Raw genomic sequence first — 17,853 nt, 5'->3', positions numbered from 1 at the left:
GTTTTCGGTGCTACAGTAGTTTCTTTCCTATGGATAACTAAACATAAATATTTGACTGGTAGAAAATTCTACAAGGGTTTTCATTTCGGATCACAGGTGGTAGGAAAAAAAATCGTTTGAAACATCGTGTTTCTTGTTGGCAGGGTCAGCAGCACTCTGGTGAAACATGATCTTGGCGACACGGAATGCGCTTCCGGAAAGTGCCACATGCTGTCTGTCTGTCATGTCGCGGATACATTTTTGGCATTTTATTGATTTTCTTGGGGGCAATTTCCGCACTCCCAAAAGTACAAAAAATTCTAGCAAGTTCGGTTTGCAGGACGTATAATGTTCTGCATCATTAGCTTTGATCCCTCCTTTCTGTTGTTCTGATCACTGTATGGACTTTGTTTTTTGCTGCTCTGGATGGAACAGGATCACTGCGTTTTCAGTTTCGTGACTACGCCGAGCTGGTTTTGCACAATTTTTGAATTACAGCGACTAGTCACAGAAAAGTGCTTGATTGAATTCAGATGGCTAGAACTCACACCGATCGATAGATATATCATGACCACCCTGAAATCTCCTCAACTCAGACCGCTGAGGCACCAAATTGCACAATTTTAACCCAACTTAACATTAAACTACATCTGCACAACAGTTTTCCCAACCACAGCTTCTGTCTCTAGACCCACGATTCACTCACGTAGGACGCCATTCGGAACATGGAAGCTCGATATGAATTTGGTAAGGGGAAATATCAGGGATTTACAAAGTGGTCAAAAACAACAAAATCTTGTTCTGCTGGAGAGCTCTTCGTCCTAGGAATCTCTTCCTCTCTGTTGAGATCGAGTAGGTACAGGTCATAAAATGGTCTCGTGAAAATTGGCCGTGTGCGGTTCCGGCGTGGAAACCCTGATGATCAGCTCACCCTGTTTGTGCACATCAAAATTGCCTCTTTCAACCCTTCTTTGTCTAACGACGTCTCCACCATCACCTGCACAGGAGTAGGCCAACACTATGTGAGCAGCTGGAAATTTCATTACCCTTGCCGATTCGATATAAGCTTAACGTAGGAAGTACCTCTTGCACATTGTTTCCATACCGCGCAAGGACCTTATACTTTTGGCCAACCAAAGATGCCATATATACCTGGTAAGTGACAGATGGTTTCAGTTCCAGGAACCAGGCTGCATAATTGTGTGACCACTAAACATTCATTTTACCTGGAATGTTGGAGCTAATCCTGGGCTCCGGAAGAACCTTCCTTTATAAACATCTTTAACTTGCTCTATGTTTTTCAGCTCCTCAATAAGGGAATCCACCTCAGGCCACTACAATAGCCTAGATTTCAATATCCAGTACCCTCAAATCATGCCCAATGAAACATAAGCTCATACATACCTCAAAATCTGCTTGTGCAGGTTCAAGAGATCCATCAAGTGACGCTTCATCACCAATGACTGCTTCCAAGGCTCCTACTGGCGGGCTTGGCTACATAGAAGGGGAAAAGACAAGAACAACAAAACTGAGGGGGAAAAAATATCTGAAACTAGTGACTTAACACTGAGAAAACATGAGGACTGGGGGGGGGGGGGGGGGGGGGACCGCCGAACATCCCAGTACCTTTACATCTTTAAGTGACAAAAAGATACGGCTATTGTTGAAATCCAGTTGTATAACTTTAGCATCAACAACCTGCAAATGAAAATAACGTTAGCAGCCAAAATTAAATAGAACTATGAGCATTTTAGCGCCACTGAACTGTGTTGTTAAGTATAGAGTGACCCATATAAGAAATGAGGAAAATACATGGTTATTTCCAAGGAAAACATAACGTCATTATCCAGAGATTAGAAGCTTCAATAGAAAACTTAGAAGAGCAAAAGGCTAAATAACAAAACTAATCACAATTGCTAAAGGATTACCTGACCAATTCTGTAAGAAACTGATGGATCTAAGGTCTCATCCCAGGACACTTCCCACTGCTGAATCAGCGCAGGAACCCCTTCAACCTTTGAAAGAAACAGTTAGCTGCTGAACTTGAAGGAAAAAGACAAACAACAAAAGGAATGAAACCTACCTCAACAAATATCCCAAAGTAAACAAATCTCTTGATAGTGCATGTGACTATATCTCCAACATTAAGCTTAGCCTGCATAATAAGAAAATTATATTTATGGTTGTGTGCCAACAGAATCAGATAAATAGACAATGCCATTACTCCAATAGGACACTAAATGCTGGCAAGGATCTATTTCAGCTCAAAGAATGATTGTGTCACCGAGATATGTTTTTTCTGATTATACTGAAGTGAAGGGTGGAACTAGTAAGGACTAGGATGCACGTACAGGAAGTTCAATAAATGTTCTAGTGTAAAACTTGGCTAAACCGATGAGACAATTCAACTTGAAATATTTAGATAGGTTTCTGCAATTTCATCACAAAAACCAAAAATATTAATCAGTGCAAAAGTACCATCAGACTTTTCCTTTTCTGAATCAACTCGTCACTTTCTTTTGGCCTCATGGAGAAGAATAGTCGCTTGGAATTCCTATCAGCCAGGACAACTGATACTCTGAGCCTCTGCAAAACGATGGCAATGTTACAAAAGAATACAAATGAGTAGTTGAATATTGGGACACGAGGACCAGCGTCATACTTGACCAATAAATGATGATAAGAACTTGGATTTCTCTTCGTCATATGTTCGAAGAAGTTCTTCAAACTTGAGCCTAGACTGCAGAGTTCCTTGGTCCTGATGAGCTACTTCTGAAACAGATTCTGTTTCTATGCTCCTATCATTAACCTCGGAACCTTCCTCCATGCTCATACTCTGCTTGTACAAGGAAGGATCACCACCCTTCCTTCTTAACCAAGTCTCAAAAGCTAAGAATTTCCATTTTGTAGCAAGGTTACGATATGGTAAGAAACCTATCATTGAGTCGAGTGACACCTGGTGAGGATTTCAAGACAAAGCTCAGACAAAAACAGGGATATAATATGATAAGAATAAGCGATTTCAAAAGGACCAAGTACATACCACAAATCCCTTCGCACTGCAGTTAATAAGTTCCACCTCAACCCTTTCTCCAGTACTTGCATAATGCTCTAGCCTTGTCCAGTCACTCTCAGTAATGTCCTGTATTAGTGATTCGGTAGCTCAGTATTCATATTCGCAAGAATTAAAAAGGCTAGTAGGGGGAACTATCTCCTCCCACAAAAGTTACATTTGCTCCAGTAAGTTCCGTTGTTATTTGTGCACAACAATCAGATGACGAAGCTCAAATATCCGGAGATTTACATTACCTCTAATGTTGATGATAAGACATTGCCCCCATCGTCAACATAACTTTTTTTATCATCACTATCACTTTTATTCTCAGCATCCACTTGAGATGGTGAAGTTTCAACAGGCAGGTCTTTCCTACAATGTAATAATTGCCACATTAGCTCGGCAGGTGAATCAACATGGAGGAAACCACAAAGACAATATTAGTTTGCAAACACAAGGGCAGAGACGAAGGGGATAAATAGTGCAACTCGAGCTTCACCGAACCATTGGATACCAAGTGATGAAAATGTTCATAAAAATATAACTGTAGTGTTCCATCAAAATGTACCTCGGTCTTCCTTGCAAGAAAGCTTGCATAGAAAAATTGTTGTCAGTCACTGATGGGTTATCCAGAGCAGGCGAGTCTATTTGTTGAGGTAAACTTTCCTCAGATGGCTGTAGTCCTTGAGAATACTAACATAACATTAGCGCCATGGATGATAGAAAATTAATTAAAGATCTTTTATGCCTTCCTTACCTTCCTCACGTTCATTGGTATCCTCTCCAGCGGCAACTACGGTCGAGTCAAGTGCCTTAGCAGTCTCTTTTGTGGCCTCTGGCTTTTGAAGAAGAGAAATGTTGGATAAATCCTCATCCATATCTTTCCTCATTTTCAAGTCGACATTTGGTTTCATCTTCAGCTCCGGCTCCTGTTCATCATCTTCACTCTGATGCACGACGGGTTTACGCAAGGTGACGTCCACAAGATCCTCTGTTACGGTACTTCCAACCTCACTTGTCTCTGTTCCTGCAGCTAAACTCTCCTTGCTAGGCCAACTATCTTGCACCAGCTTAGCTTGTACTTTTGGTTTGCTCCCCATTGGCCGCATCAAGGTCAAAGAAGGCTTATTTACCTTTGGTTTGATCGCTGCTGGTCTCACAAAAGTCAAAGGAGGTTCGACTTGCTTCGGTTTGCTTCCCGCTGGCCGTATCATAGCCAAAGAAGCCTCATCCAGCTTTGGTTTGCTCAGTGCAGGCCTTGAAACACCCAAAGGCTGTTTGTCTTTCATTGGCGCGCTTATTGCCTCTCCTGCGGTGGCAGTCTTGTCCTGCTTATTAGCTTCCATGAACTCCTTCAAAATAACATCCAGCGTGTCCTTTTTGCTGGCAACTAGTTTCTCTACATCGAGAGATGAAGCATCGGGGTCTGACTTCTTGAGCAGTATCTGAAGGAGTAATTCCAGAACATGTAAGGGGTCACAATTGCTGAGAATAATCAAGCGAGATAAACCAAACGTTTCAGAAGTTCAGAACACAACACCAATGTGTACTGCCAACTTGTCATATTGTGTGGCAAACGGGTTCATGGTTAACAGATCGTACTTGAAATCTCTCTACTTCCGTACTTGCAAATAACAGTAATACAGCTAGCATACTTGCATTCTTGTAAAATGACAGTAACTAATACACCTACTCGCATAAGGAACTGCTTATGAGTCTCTGACGAATAACAACAGGGAACAGTCTGTGTTGCCAGAAACTTCCCAACCAATATAAAACTATAATTGTCTATTAGAAACAAAATATTTTAGAAAACTAGTTCGGCGTGATTGATATAAACTACTCCCTCCGTCCCATAATATAAGAACGTTTTTGACACTACACCAGTATAAAAAATGCTCTTACATTATGGGACGGAGGGAGTAGTAAACTGGGAGTCCCAACTTAAACTGAAGCTAATACACAGGAGGGCCATCCAAAATGAAAAAACAGATAACAGCACATGGGACAGTGTATATTACTGAAAGTTGCGGTGGTTTGTCACTATGAAGATACTCCCTCCGTTCCGATTTACTCGTCGTGGTTTTAGTTCAATAAATCGGAACGGAGGGAGTAGGAACTAAAGTAATGGAAAATGCAGCTAAGTTTGAAAACTAAACTACGCGCAAGCATTTCAACTGAAATGCTCACGGCCATCATACCGCTACAAAACACCCCAAGATCTCATAGAAAAGCACATAATGATTTGCATTCTGAATTTCCAATATTCAGGTGAGACAGCATTTCAAAACCTTATCCAGAGCCTAGGGACGAGACGAATCGCGGCAATGCTACTAATTAAGGGAGCAGAGGAGCGACCTTGGCGAGGGTGAGCTTGGGGTCCTCCCCGAGGAACCGCCCGAACTCGAGCTCCATCATGTCCCACTTGTCCAGAGCCGGCAGGTCCCCCCCGCCGTCCCCGCCCACGGCGCGCGGCGGCGGCAGCGGGCGGACGAGGCGCACCCGTCCGGCGCCGGCGCGCGAGGAAGAGGAGGAGGCCCCTCTGCTGCTTCCGCGGCGGCGGAGCGCGACGGAGGGCCGCGCGGACGCGAAGACGCCGGCCGCGGGGGCGGCGGCGAAGGCTTCCATGGCTGGCCGGAGAGGTTTATTGGCGGAATGGAGAGGCGCGGTGGTGGTAACGGATAAACCTGCGGCCTTGGCCCCCCTTCTCTCCTGGCGGGGAGGCCGTGAATGGCCGGATTTCCGCCGCGTGGTGCAGCCTGCGCCGTCCGATCGTAAATCGGGGCTAGTTTCCAGTTTTGCTTGCAGAACAAAAGGCTTTTATTTATTTATTTTCATTCTTCCCCTCAAAATGATATAGTTTCATTCATATTATACCTTTGTAATATACAAATCATTCAATTTATTCTCATTTTCTTTTTTAACGAGGGCATTCTCTTTTTGTTGTATAGATAGATTGAATTTATTCTCTTTCTTTCGAGAAACGAACTGGCTTTCAGATAGTAAGTGATACTTCCTCCATCCAAAAATAAGTGTCTTGAGCTTTCCTTCGTCTTAAAATAAGTGTCTTGAGCTTAGTACATATTAGTACTAAGCTCAAGACACTTATTTTGGGACGGAGGGAGGGAGTATGTACCAAGAAATAATCATCTGAAATGATTGTAAGCAACCCTAAACCAATGATTGTAACCACTGGAACTAGATCAGTACTGCAAGTCCATTTTAAATAGATGATCTTGGCCTTGACCGCTTCCATTCCACACACCGGTTGTTAGGGTGTAGAAATACCAGGTACAACCATGTCTTGAGGATTTTCTGCCTCTCGATTGAAACTTATTAAAGATGTATCCATATGAAATATGTTTACTATTTACAACAAATGTTATTGGTTTAAAATAAGAGAACACCCAACGTAGGAAGATAAACTATGAAGAGATATATTATTAGTATCATGCATGCTGCATGTTGCAAAACAGAGAAATACACGTTAATACATCTTTAATAAGTTTCATTTATTCACATCACGCCATTCTATAAAACAAAGGGTATGCTACGATGATAACTTCCTTCCTCAATGAGCTTTTAGGCTGGTCATTATCTTATAACATTTAGAGAAAAAACAGATATACAGCACAGAGAAACATAGCTAGTGGCCTTTTTTCACCCTTAAGAATCTTATTATGTAAGTTAATAGCGTGTCATCCAAATTCACTGCAACTTGATGCCTGCATAAAACAAATATGAGAAGAGGGTAAATACGAGAAGGGGTAAACCCATATTGTTTAGTGTTGGTGCCCACATACAACAAATATGAGAAGGGGGTTAAACCATACTGTTTAGCAAGTATACAGAATTGGTGAAAGATGAGTTAGAATATAAATCTTGAAAATAATGAGTTTTGACTGGAATTGCTCCATACAACTTGAACCACCAACTTTTTTGACTGTTTGATTGGTTGCTAATTTGGATATCATTTCTTTGCTTGAGCGTTCGAGAATCGTTGATGTATAATTAGGTTTGTCAGTCATTGGAGAACATAGCTTTGTGTTTTTACACGTTGTGGGCGATAGCTTGCTTCGACCATGGAGTCGCGAGCCATAGCTTGCAGCGCATGGGGATGCGTCGTCTCACGTGCTCCTCGCCGGCGACAGCGTCGTGCATAAAGTTGCCATGTACTAATCAGAAGCAGACTTCCCCGCAAAAAAAAAAGAAGCAGAATGACGAACTGAATCGTTCTCCCTATGCTTTGCCACTCCAGAACACCCCGCGTGGAAGATCAAAACGACACGTTAGACCGGATAAATCACATGTCAACAACTCAATCAGCCAACGCTACAACCGCCTGAGCAGATCGAAGCAAATCAAAGAAAAAAGAATAAGAAAAGAAAGACATGCACGTAGTCAAATCGTGATTTGCATGGCGCAAAACTTGGGATCTGCATGCAACCCCGGCGCTCTACAAAAGCGAATCGCAGGCAAGGCAAAAGGAATGTCCAACACAACCACCAATAATCGGTAGGCACACCCAGAATCGTAACCGCACCACTAATTGGCGTGGCAGCACCCGATTGGTCCGTTTTTTGCTAAAAAAAAGCATATCACTTCTTTGGCGCATCTAGATAATCTGAATCAACTATAAAAAATATATCATTCTATGCTTTAGTGAATACAGGAGGAAAGGCTTGTGTAAAAGCAGAAGCTTATAGGTGTGATGTTCTTAATAATGGCACTGGAAGGCCTAAAGAAAACAGATTTGGACAGGTTTCTATCTGGGTAAGAAAACACAAAAGAAGAGCTTTTGCATGATATTTGTTTCTCATGGAGTTTCTTCTTGTCAAATAATTCAAATCTAATGTACAGTACATAAAACTTTACATGCTAGACTCTGAAACTTGTTAAAGGCAGTGTTGGTCTGGTTCTAGAAAAACAAAGCAGTTCCCTGAACCCTAATGCTGATTATGTACTTTTTTCAGATAAAAGTGAAGTTCTAACATTCAGTCAACCCTAAGGCCGATTATGTATTTTTTGAAAGAAAACTAAAGTTCTAACTTTTAGTTAAGCTGATGTGCAAAAGAATGATGCATCTAAAATAAACAAAACTAAGAAACATACTACAGAAATGAATACTTCCATCCTCTTAACCTTCAGGCGAAAATGTAGATGATCAGGATGTCAGAATAGTAACAATGGCTTTTCACAATTATATAAATTTGAAATTTTCCCCTATCCAAATTTCCATGATTAATTTATCTGGCTTGGTTACGAATTCTTCAATAGCCGAGCTCTATCACGTAGACCAAACCCTTTTAATCCGTCTTCTTTAGCAGTTAGAGTGATCCAACTATCCATTTTGCATAGACACTTGAAAAAGTAAGCCCTTGAATCAACTAACAACATAAAACTGAACGTTTTTAAAGGAAGGGAACAAAGAAGTCGCTCAACTTACCCTGCAAACATTGCTCCTACTCCTGTGATTCGTAAACATATCTCTGAACCTGAGCATGACCATCAGTCGAAAAATCACAGGCTACTAAGAAAGTTCTTTTTTTAAGAAGTGGCCATCAATCTATTGATAAACTACCAGGACAACGCTAGCTAGCTAGTGCGAGTGCAGCCGCCACAGCTATGCTAGCCAAGCTGCTAGATCTGTGTAGTTTCTGAATTTGTCGGTGGTGCCTTGATGAGATGCAAACGCGAGAGATGGCCACAGAGAAGGAAGGGGAAGCAACCTATTTATAGTCTCGCACCACACAAAAGGAACTACAATAGTAAAGGGAAGATCTCCAGAAAACGCGAGAGAAGCGGCACCGATCAGAAGGAGTAGCAGGCTCCCGAACCAATGTTGAAAGCGGCAGCGCCAGCATCATCTAGATGGAACAACGGAGGCGGCACCGCTCTCCCAGAAGTAAACATGCCACCGTGTAACCAAAAAACGCCGACTGGGCCAACAACGGCACGCACGCAGCCCGATGGACAACAGAAAGCGACAGAACAATTGGGCCAACAGCGGCAGGAACAGAACGCCAGACAACGATTGGCCCAACAGCGGTAGGAACACATCCCGACGACCAACAAAAATTGAGAGAACACAACCCGATGACCAATAGAGATCGAGAGAAGCATCGAGGCAGAACGACTGCGTCAGGGCACGAACACCAACGTACGAACCGGCCCACACGCAGCAAAAAATGCTAAAGCAACCAACGCAGCCGGCACGCACGTTCAAGAAATTTGAATCAAATAGCTGAATACACCACTCGTTTCTACACCGCCAGGTACCAAAATAATACCACGTGCCAAGCCCAAAATTTACCATGGGTCACAATAGAGCGAAAACCTTGCCTGGAATAGAGGCTTGGGTATTTTGAAATAAAATTGTATTCTCGTCGCAGAGAAAAAAAAAGAGAAACATGTACAGCCGCGCTGGTATTCCTTTTGTTAGAATTAATGGGCTAGGCCCATAACAATTTCTGAAATCTCAAAGCCCATGTGTAAAATGGCAAGTGGTGGTGCTAAGTTTAGTCCCACCTTAGAAGTTGAAGAAGAGTTGGACCTCTTTATATAGTGGGTTCTCTCCACCACTCTAAGTGGTGTGTGAGAAGAGAAAGGGAAAACCACACGCGCGCGCTCGCCTCGCCTCGCCTGGCCTGGCGCGTGAATGGTCCGCCAAAATCCGGTCCGTCTCCTTGCAGGAGCACAGCTTCCTTTTGCCGTTTTATTTTTATGTCTTGGCAGACAAGTTTTTGATTTCTTGTCCGGTAAGTATATGAATTAGAAACCGAGTCGGTTTGGGATTGTGATCGCGACACAATACCGCCTCTGGTCCTAATATATATACAGCTACCGGCTGCGGCCAAACACATACCGAAAAACACCTAGGGTTTTGCCTCATCTCTCAACTTGCGCCGCCATCGTAGTCTACTCCATCCCAAACGCCGACGTGCATCGCCGCGTGGGAGAGCAGGTCTCCGGAACCGTTCGTCTTTGCGATCCTGCACCGGGAGAGGACGAATTAGGTTTTTGGGAAGCGCTGTGTGCGACTGCTCAAATTCGTCATCACGGGTCGTCTTCCGTCTAAGTCGGGCGGTGTTACTCATCGTCGTATTCATCGCCGTCGGCAGCAGATCGTCGCCAACATCGTCATCAACACTGTCGCACCCATAATAGCTAACGATCAGTACGTCCAACATCCTCTATTCATGTCTGTTTCTACAGCTATTGTTACGTGTTTGCTGCTGTTATACTTGTCTTGCTGTTCTTTTAGTTTGCTAGATTATTGCATGCTAGTATCTTTTCTAGTCATGAATTATTTACTGGAATTAATCATGAGCTTGCCTAATATTCCAACAATCCAAAAACCTAATTATAGGCAATTTCCTGAGTTAACTATGGTTGGATTCGCTGATGCACTGAGGCTGGATAAGTTTACCGGTGTGCACTTTAAGAGGTGGCAGGTGAAGACCACACTCTGGCTTACTGCTCTGAAAGTTTTCCACGCTAGTGTTGGTGCTCCAGAGGGAATGACCGATGAAGATCGGAGAAAATTCCAGGAAGCCAATACTATGTTTGTGGGATGCATTCTGAGTGTTCTTGCTGACCGTCTGTGTGATGTGTACATGCACATAAACGACGGAAAAATTCTGTGGGATGCACTGAATGCAAAATTCGGTGCAACAGATGCAGGAAGTGAACTGTACATCATGGAGAGCTTTCATGACTACAAGATGGTGAATAACCGTTCTGTGGTTGAACAAGCTCATGAGATACAGTGCATTGTGAAGGAACTTGAACTCCTTAAATGTGTTCTACCCGACAAATTCGTGGTTGGGTGCATGATTGCAAAGTTGCCTCCTTCATGGAGGAATTTCGCCACAACTCTGAAGCATAAGAGACAGGAGATATCAGTTGAAAATCTGATTGCATCTCTTGATGTTGAAGAAAAAGCTCGGGCTAAAGATACCACTGAAAAAGGAGGTGAGGTTCAGCCTACTGCTAACATGGTGCAGAGGTACCCATAGAACAAGAACAAAGGGAAGAACAAACCTGTTTTCAACAAGCCTACCAAGAGTACTACCTTCAAGAAGAAGAAGTTCAACAAGGCTGAGCTAGAGTGCTACGCCTGTGGGAAGCCTGGACACTTTTCCAAGGAATGCCCTGAACGTGCAGACCGCAGAGGGAAAACAAGCTCCAAGACTGTCAACATGGTGACCGCTAGCAATACTGATGGGTATGATAATTTACCTATTGTGCTTTCAGTATTTCAATCATCTTCGTGGTGGATTGATTTGGGTGCTAACGTTCATGTGTGTGCTGACATCTCCCTGTTTACTTCTTATCAGGTCGCAAGGGATTCTTCCGTCCTAATGGGGAATGGGTCACATGCTTCTGTTCGTGGCATTGGCACGGTGGATCTGAAGTTTACTTCGGGAAAAATCGTGCAACTAAGGAACGTGCAGCATGTCCCTACTATGAACAAGAATCTAGTTAGCGGCTCCCTTCTATGTCGAGATGGATTTAAGGTAGTTTTAGAGTCCAATAAAGTAATCGTGTCAAGATTTGGACAATTTATAGGAAAAGGCTATGAGTGCGGAGGCTTGTTCCGCTTTTCTCTTTCAGATTTTTGCAGTAAGTCAATAAACCAAATTTGTGCTAGTGTTAATGATGATGCAAGTATTTGGCACTCTCGTTTATGTCATATTAATTTTGGTTTAATGTCTCGGCTATCCAGCATGAGTTTAATTCCGAATTTCACAGTTGCCAAAGGTTCTAAGTGCCATAGTTGTGTGCAATCTAAGCAACCTCAAAAGCCTCATAAGGCTGCCGAGGAGAAAAACTTGGCACCTCTAGAACTCATACATTTTGATCTTTGTGAGATGAATGGTGTGTTGACAAAAGGTGGAAAGAGATATTTCATGACTTTGATTGATGATGCGACTAGATTTTGCTATGTTTATTTGTTGCAAACTAAAGATGAAGCATTAGACTACTTTAAAATCTATAAAGCTGAAGTTGAAAATCAACTAGAGAGAAAGATCAAGCGTCTTAGGTCCGATCGTGGTGGAGAGTATTTTCCAAAAGTTTTTGATGAATTTTGTGAGGAACATGGTATTATTCATGAGAGGACACCTCCCTATTCACCTCAATCAAATGGAGTGGCCGAGAGGAAAAACCGCACATTAACTGACTTGGTGAATGCCATGTTAGACACTGCTGGTTTATCTAAGGCATGGTGGGGGGAGGCTCTATTGACTTCATGTCATGTCCTGAATAGAGTTCCCAACAATAATAAAGAGAAAACTCCTTATGAGGAGTGGGTTGGGAGAAAACCATCACTTTCTTATTTGCGCACTTGGGGATGTTTGGCAAAGGTCAATATACCTATTCCTAAGAAACGCAAACTTGGACCAAAGACAGTGGATTGTGTCTTTCTAGGGTATGCTCAACGGAGCATTGCTTATAGGTTTTTAGTGGTAAAATCTGAAGTACCTGATATGCATGTTGATACTATAATGGAATCTCGTGATGCAACATTTTTTGAGAACATATTTCCTATGAAAGATATGCATAGCATTGCTAGATTTTCTTCTGAGATAATTCCTGAATCTAGTACAACTAATGAATATTTCGAACAATCACATGAGGAAGCCCTTGAGAAGGATAACAATGCAGTTCCTAGAAGGAACAAGAGACAAAGGATTGCAAAATCCTTTGGTGATGATTTCATTGTATACCTTGTGGACGACACACCCAAGACGATTGCAGAAGCATATGCATCTCCGGATGTAGATGATTGGAAAGAAGCTGTTCATAACGAGATGGACTCAATTCTTTCTAATGGAACTTGGGCACTAACTGATAGACCATATGGTTGTAAACCTGTGGGCTGTAAGTGGGTGTTCAAAAAGAAGCTAAAGCCTAATGGTACTATTGATAAGTACAAGGCGCGGCTAGTGGCCAAGGGCTACACTCAGAAAGAAGGCGAAGATTACTTTGACACCTATTCACCCGTTGCTAGAATGACTACCATTCGAGTGTTACTTTCCTTGGCTGCCTCTTATGGTCTTATCATTCATCAAATGGATGTAAAGACAACTTTTCTCAATGGAGAGTTGGAAGAGGAGATCTATATGGATCAGCCTGACGGTTTTGTGGTAAAGGGTGAAGAGAGAAAGGTGTGCAAGTTGTTAAAATCCTTGTATGGTCTGAAACAGGCACCTAAGCAATGGCATGAGAAGTTTGAAAGAACTTTGACTTCTGCAGGGTTTGTCATTAACGAGGCTGATAGGTGTGTTTACTATCGCCATGGTGGGGGCAATAGTGTCATATTATGTTTGTATGTGGACGACATACTGATCTTTGGTACAAACATTAATGCAATTAATGAGGTCAAGTCTTTTCTATCAAAAAGTTTTGACATGAAAGATCTGGGAGAAGCCGATGTAATTCTAAACATCAAACTTATTAAGGATGAGAGTGGGATTACATTAACGCAATCTCACTATGTTGAGAAGGTCTTGAACCGATTCGGTTTTATGGATAGCAAGCCTTCTCCAACACCTTATGATCCCAGCATGACACTCAGAAAGAACAAGAAAGAAATAAGAGATCAATTAAGATACTCTCAAATTGTCGGTTCACTCATGTACTTAGCTAGCGCTACAAGACCAGATATCTCTTTTGCTGTGAGCAAATTGAGTAGGTTCATGTCCAACCCGGGTGATGATCATTGGCATGCACTAGAAAGGGTCTTGCGCTATCTGAGAGGTACTATGAGTTACGGAATTACTTATTCAGGGCATCCTGCTGTGCTAGAAGGATATAGTGATTCAAATTGGATCTCCGATGTTGATGTACTTTACGCAACAAGTGGGTATGTATTTACTCATGGTGGTGGCGCAGTGTCATGGAGGTCTTGCAAGCAAACCATATTGACGAGGTCAACTATGGAAGCAGAATTAACTGCTTTGGCACAGCTACTGTTGAGGCAGAATGGCTGCGTGAGCTCTTGATGGACTTGCCGGTTGTTGAAAAACCTGTACTGGCTATTCTTATGAATTGTGATAACCAGACGGTTATCGCTAAAGTGAACAATTCTAAAGATAATGCAAAGTCATCAAGACACGTGAAAAGACGTTTGAAGTCTGTCAGGAAGTTGAGAAACTCCGGAGTAATAACTGTTACGTATATACAAACAGACAAAAACCTGGCAGATCCCTTTACAAAGGGACTATCACGAAATGTGATAGATATTGCATCGAGGGAGATGGGTATGAGACCCATAGATGTTACACCATAGTAGTAACCCAACCTTTGTGATCGGAGATCCCGTGAATTAGGATCTGGGAAGAACAAGCTATTGGTTAACTGAGGAGAGTAATAACTTATGATCGTCTCCAAGTGAAGATGCAAAACTCTCAGAGCTGTAAGGCTCAGATCTATAAGGCAGGTCGGCAACATGCCTTAATGTGGTTCTATTGGCTATAATTAGCAAAGATGCTGTCCTACAGAGTAGTCTTGAAAGAACACACCTATATGAGTTCTGAATGTAAACGTCGCAGTCTATGAGATTTGGGTGATCTCTAGTAAACTCACGAAGAGACCAGGGAGTATGACGTATAAGCTCCAAACCGCGGGGTAGCCTACTGGCGGTCAGGTACTGGTTAAGACTTTGAGTGAAACATGTTCACATAAAACTAGCAATTCAAGGCATAGTCCATTGTCAAGTTGTGAATGGATGTAGCTTAAAGTTCTAGGCAGAAGTTCAACTTAACAGTCTCTGCTGAAACACTGGTATATTAAACAAGTGGTGAGAGAAGGCAAATCTCTAAATGGGTATTTGAGATCTGGCGGGGGATTGTTAGAATTAATGGGCTAGGCCCATAGCAATTTCTGAAATCTCAAAGCCCATGTGTAAAATGGCAAGTGGTGGTGCTAAGTTTAGTCCCACCTTGGAAGTTGAAGAAGAGTCGGACCTCTTTATATAGTGGGTTCTCTCCACCACTCTAAGTGGTGTGTGAGAAGAGAAAGGGAAAACCACACGCGCGCGCTCGCTCGCCTGGCCTGGCCTGGCCGTGGCGGGGCGTGGCGTGGCGAGGCGAGGCGAGGCGAGGCGTACATGCGACATGCGCGTGAATGGACCGCCGAAATCCGGTCCGTCTCCTTGCAGGAGCGCAGCTTCCTTTTGCCGTTTTATTTTTATGTCTTGGCAGACAAGTTTTTGATTTCTTGTCCGGTAAGTATATGAATTAGAAACCGAGTCGGTTTGGGATTGTGGTCGCGACACAATACCGCCTCTGGTCCTAATATATATACAGCTATCGGCTGCGGCCAAACACATACCGAAAAACACCTAGGGTTTTGCCTCATCTCTCAACTTGCGCCGCCATCGTAGTCTACTCCATCCCAAACGCCGGCGTGCATCGGCGCGTGGGAGAGCAGGTCTCCGGAACCGTTCGTCTTTGCGATCCTGCACCGGGAGAGGACGAATTAGGTTTTTGGGAAGCGCTGTGCGCGACTGCTCAAATTCGTCATCACGGGTCGTCTTCCGTCTAAGTCGGGCGGTGTTACTCATCGTCGTATTCATCGCCGTCAGTAGCAGATCGTCGCCAACATCGTCATCAACACCGTCGCACCCATAATAGCTAACGATCAGTACGTCCAACATCCTCTGTTCATGTCTGTTTCTACAGCTATTGTTACGTGTTTGCTGCTGTTATACTTGTCTTGTTGTTCTTTTAGTTTGCTAGATTATTGCATGCTAGTATCTTTTCTAGTCATGAATTATTTACTGGAATTAATCATGAGCTTGCCTAATATTCCAACACCTTTGGCGCTTTGATGTTCATGCCTACACTATGAGGGCGCGTGTGTGTCTGAGTGCTCGGTAGCTGGGACGAGGTGACGGGCGAGCCCAACGAGCGGGCGCCCCTACGTCTCGCCTACAAACAACGAATCCAGTTTCCGACTCGCTGAAGGGGTGAGCAACATGGACCGGCCCATGCGCGCGGCAGCTACAACCTTTTTATGTTTTTTTCCTTTTTATATACAAAAAACACTCTACAAAACACATTTGAAAAATGTTGAACAAATATTTGAAATGTGTTGAGCAAGTTCTAAAAAAATGTTGATCAACCATTCAGAAAATGTTGAAAGTGTATAGAAAAAGTATTGATCATGTTTTTAAACAGTGATGACTTTTTTAATCATGTATATAAAAAATTAAATAAAGCATTTAGAAAATGTTGATCACGTATTTGAAAAATGTTAATAAATCATTTGGGAAATGTTAAAATGTGTATATTTTTTGACTATGTATTAAAAAATGATGAAAAAATTTGATCATGTATAAAAATGTTAATGAAGCATTGGAAAAAAATGTAACTAGTGTTTGAATAATGTTAATCAAACATTTGGAAAAAGTTAAATGCGTATAGAAAAAATGTTGACCATGTATTAAAAAAGTTAATATTTTTATTTGACAGTGTTAATACATCAATTAAAAAGTGCATAGAAAAACTGTTGACCATGTATTCACAAAATGTTAATCTTGTATATGAAAAATGTTAATCAAGTATTTAAAAATGTTACAAATGTGTATAGAAAAATATTACTCATATAATAATAAAATCTTAAATTTATATTGAAAACATGTTAAAAATGTACTAGAAAAATTCTACAAAGACATACAAAAAATGTAGGATGAAAAACCGAAGGGAAAAGGATAAAAAAGAAACAAAAAAAGAAGAAGAAAAAGACCCTGAAAAAACCATCTCTAGTTACCTCAAGAAGAACGCCGCCATTACTAACCACAAGCGCGAGGTGGGCGGAGGGATCACGTCGGTTTTCATCTTGGAGGTGTTGGGATCGATACCTCGCTTGCGCATCTTTTTCCTTCTTCTTTTTTATAAGTGTGCTGATGGGTCGGCCCAGTTTCTTACACTAAAGCGATTTTCTTCGGCAAGAGCGGTTTCTTTCTTGCTCAATGCGAGACATACATCTCACGCCAACGAGCAGGTGTTTCGACTGAACCACTACCTGTCGTACCCAACTGCATTGTGACGGGGTTCAGCCAGCACACGGACCTGCAGCTGGCATGTCCCGGCACCTCTGGAGTCGCCCAACCACTAGTTCTAGCTTGTATTTGTGTTGTGTGATGCATTGAAAGTGTTCGACGAAATGCATGAATTAAATGTAAGCTATAGGGAGTTAAGTTTAGCGGTTCAGCTAGAAACCATTTTTCTTTAATGGATCAAATATAAGAAATTAAAGTATACGGAGCCACTTAAAAGGCTAAATTCCAAGGGTACAACTAAAGATGCCCCGCTTGCGCATTTTTTTTCTCCTTTTCTTTTATAAGTGTGCCGAGTTTCTTGCACTAAAGCGATTTCCTTCACAAAGTGTAGCTTCTGTCTTGCTCAATGCGACACATACATCTCGCGCCAACAAGCAGGTGTTTCGACTGAACCACTACCTGTCGTGCCCAACTGCATTGTGACGAGGTTTGGCCAGCACACGGACCTGCAGCTGGCATGTCCCGACACATCATGAGTCGCCGAACCACTAGTTCTAGCTTGTATTTGGGTTGTGTGATGCATTGAAAGTGTTCGACGAAATGCATGAATTAAATGTAAGCTATAGGGAGTTAAGTTTAGCGTTCGGCTAGAAATTATTTTTCTCTAATGGATCAAATATAAGAAATTACGGAGCCACTTAAAAGGCTAAATTCTAAAGATGCCCCGCTTGCGCATCTTTTTCCTTCTCCTTTTATTTTATAATTGTGTTGATGGGTCGGTCCAGTTTCTTGCACTAAAGCGATTTCC

The 17,853-nt window shown here is 42.4% G+C and overlaps 1 protein-coding gene across 1 annotated transcript; it reads right to left on the bottom strand.

Moving 5' to 3' along the window:
- Positions 1-513: 513 nt before the first annotated feature.
- LOC123135608 (uncharacterized) lies at positions 514-5,704 on the bottom strand. Its single transcript, XM_044554757.1, has 14 exons — positions 5,393-5,704; positions 3,792-4,479; positions 3,603-3,717; positions 3,289-3,406; positions 3,023-3,121; positions 2,642-2,935; positions 2,458-2,565; positions 2,063-2,134; positions 1,908-1,994; positions 1,606-1,677; positions 1,384-1,473; positions 1,206-1,313; positions 1,063-1,131; positions 514-976 (listed from the first exon to the last, which is right to left on the bottom strand). The coding sequence occupies exons 1-14, from the start codon at positions 5,660-5,662 to the stop codon at positions 902-904; spliced, it is 2,265 nt and encodes a 754-aa protein (XP_044410692.1). The 5' UTR covers positions 5,663-5,704; the 3' UTR covers positions 514-901.
- Positions 5,705-17,853: the final 12,149 nt, after the last annotated feature.

This window comes from Triticum aestivum, chromosome 6B, assembly GCF_018294505.1.
Source record: "Triticum aestivum cultivar Chinese Spring chromosome 6B, IWGSC CS RefSeq v2.1, whole genome shotgun sequence".
NCBI classification, from domain to species: Eukaryota; Viridiplantae; Streptophyta; class Magnoliopsida; order Poales; family Poaceae; genus Triticum; species Triticum aestivum.
This window is presented reverse-complemented; position numbering and strand designations above follow the sequence as displayed.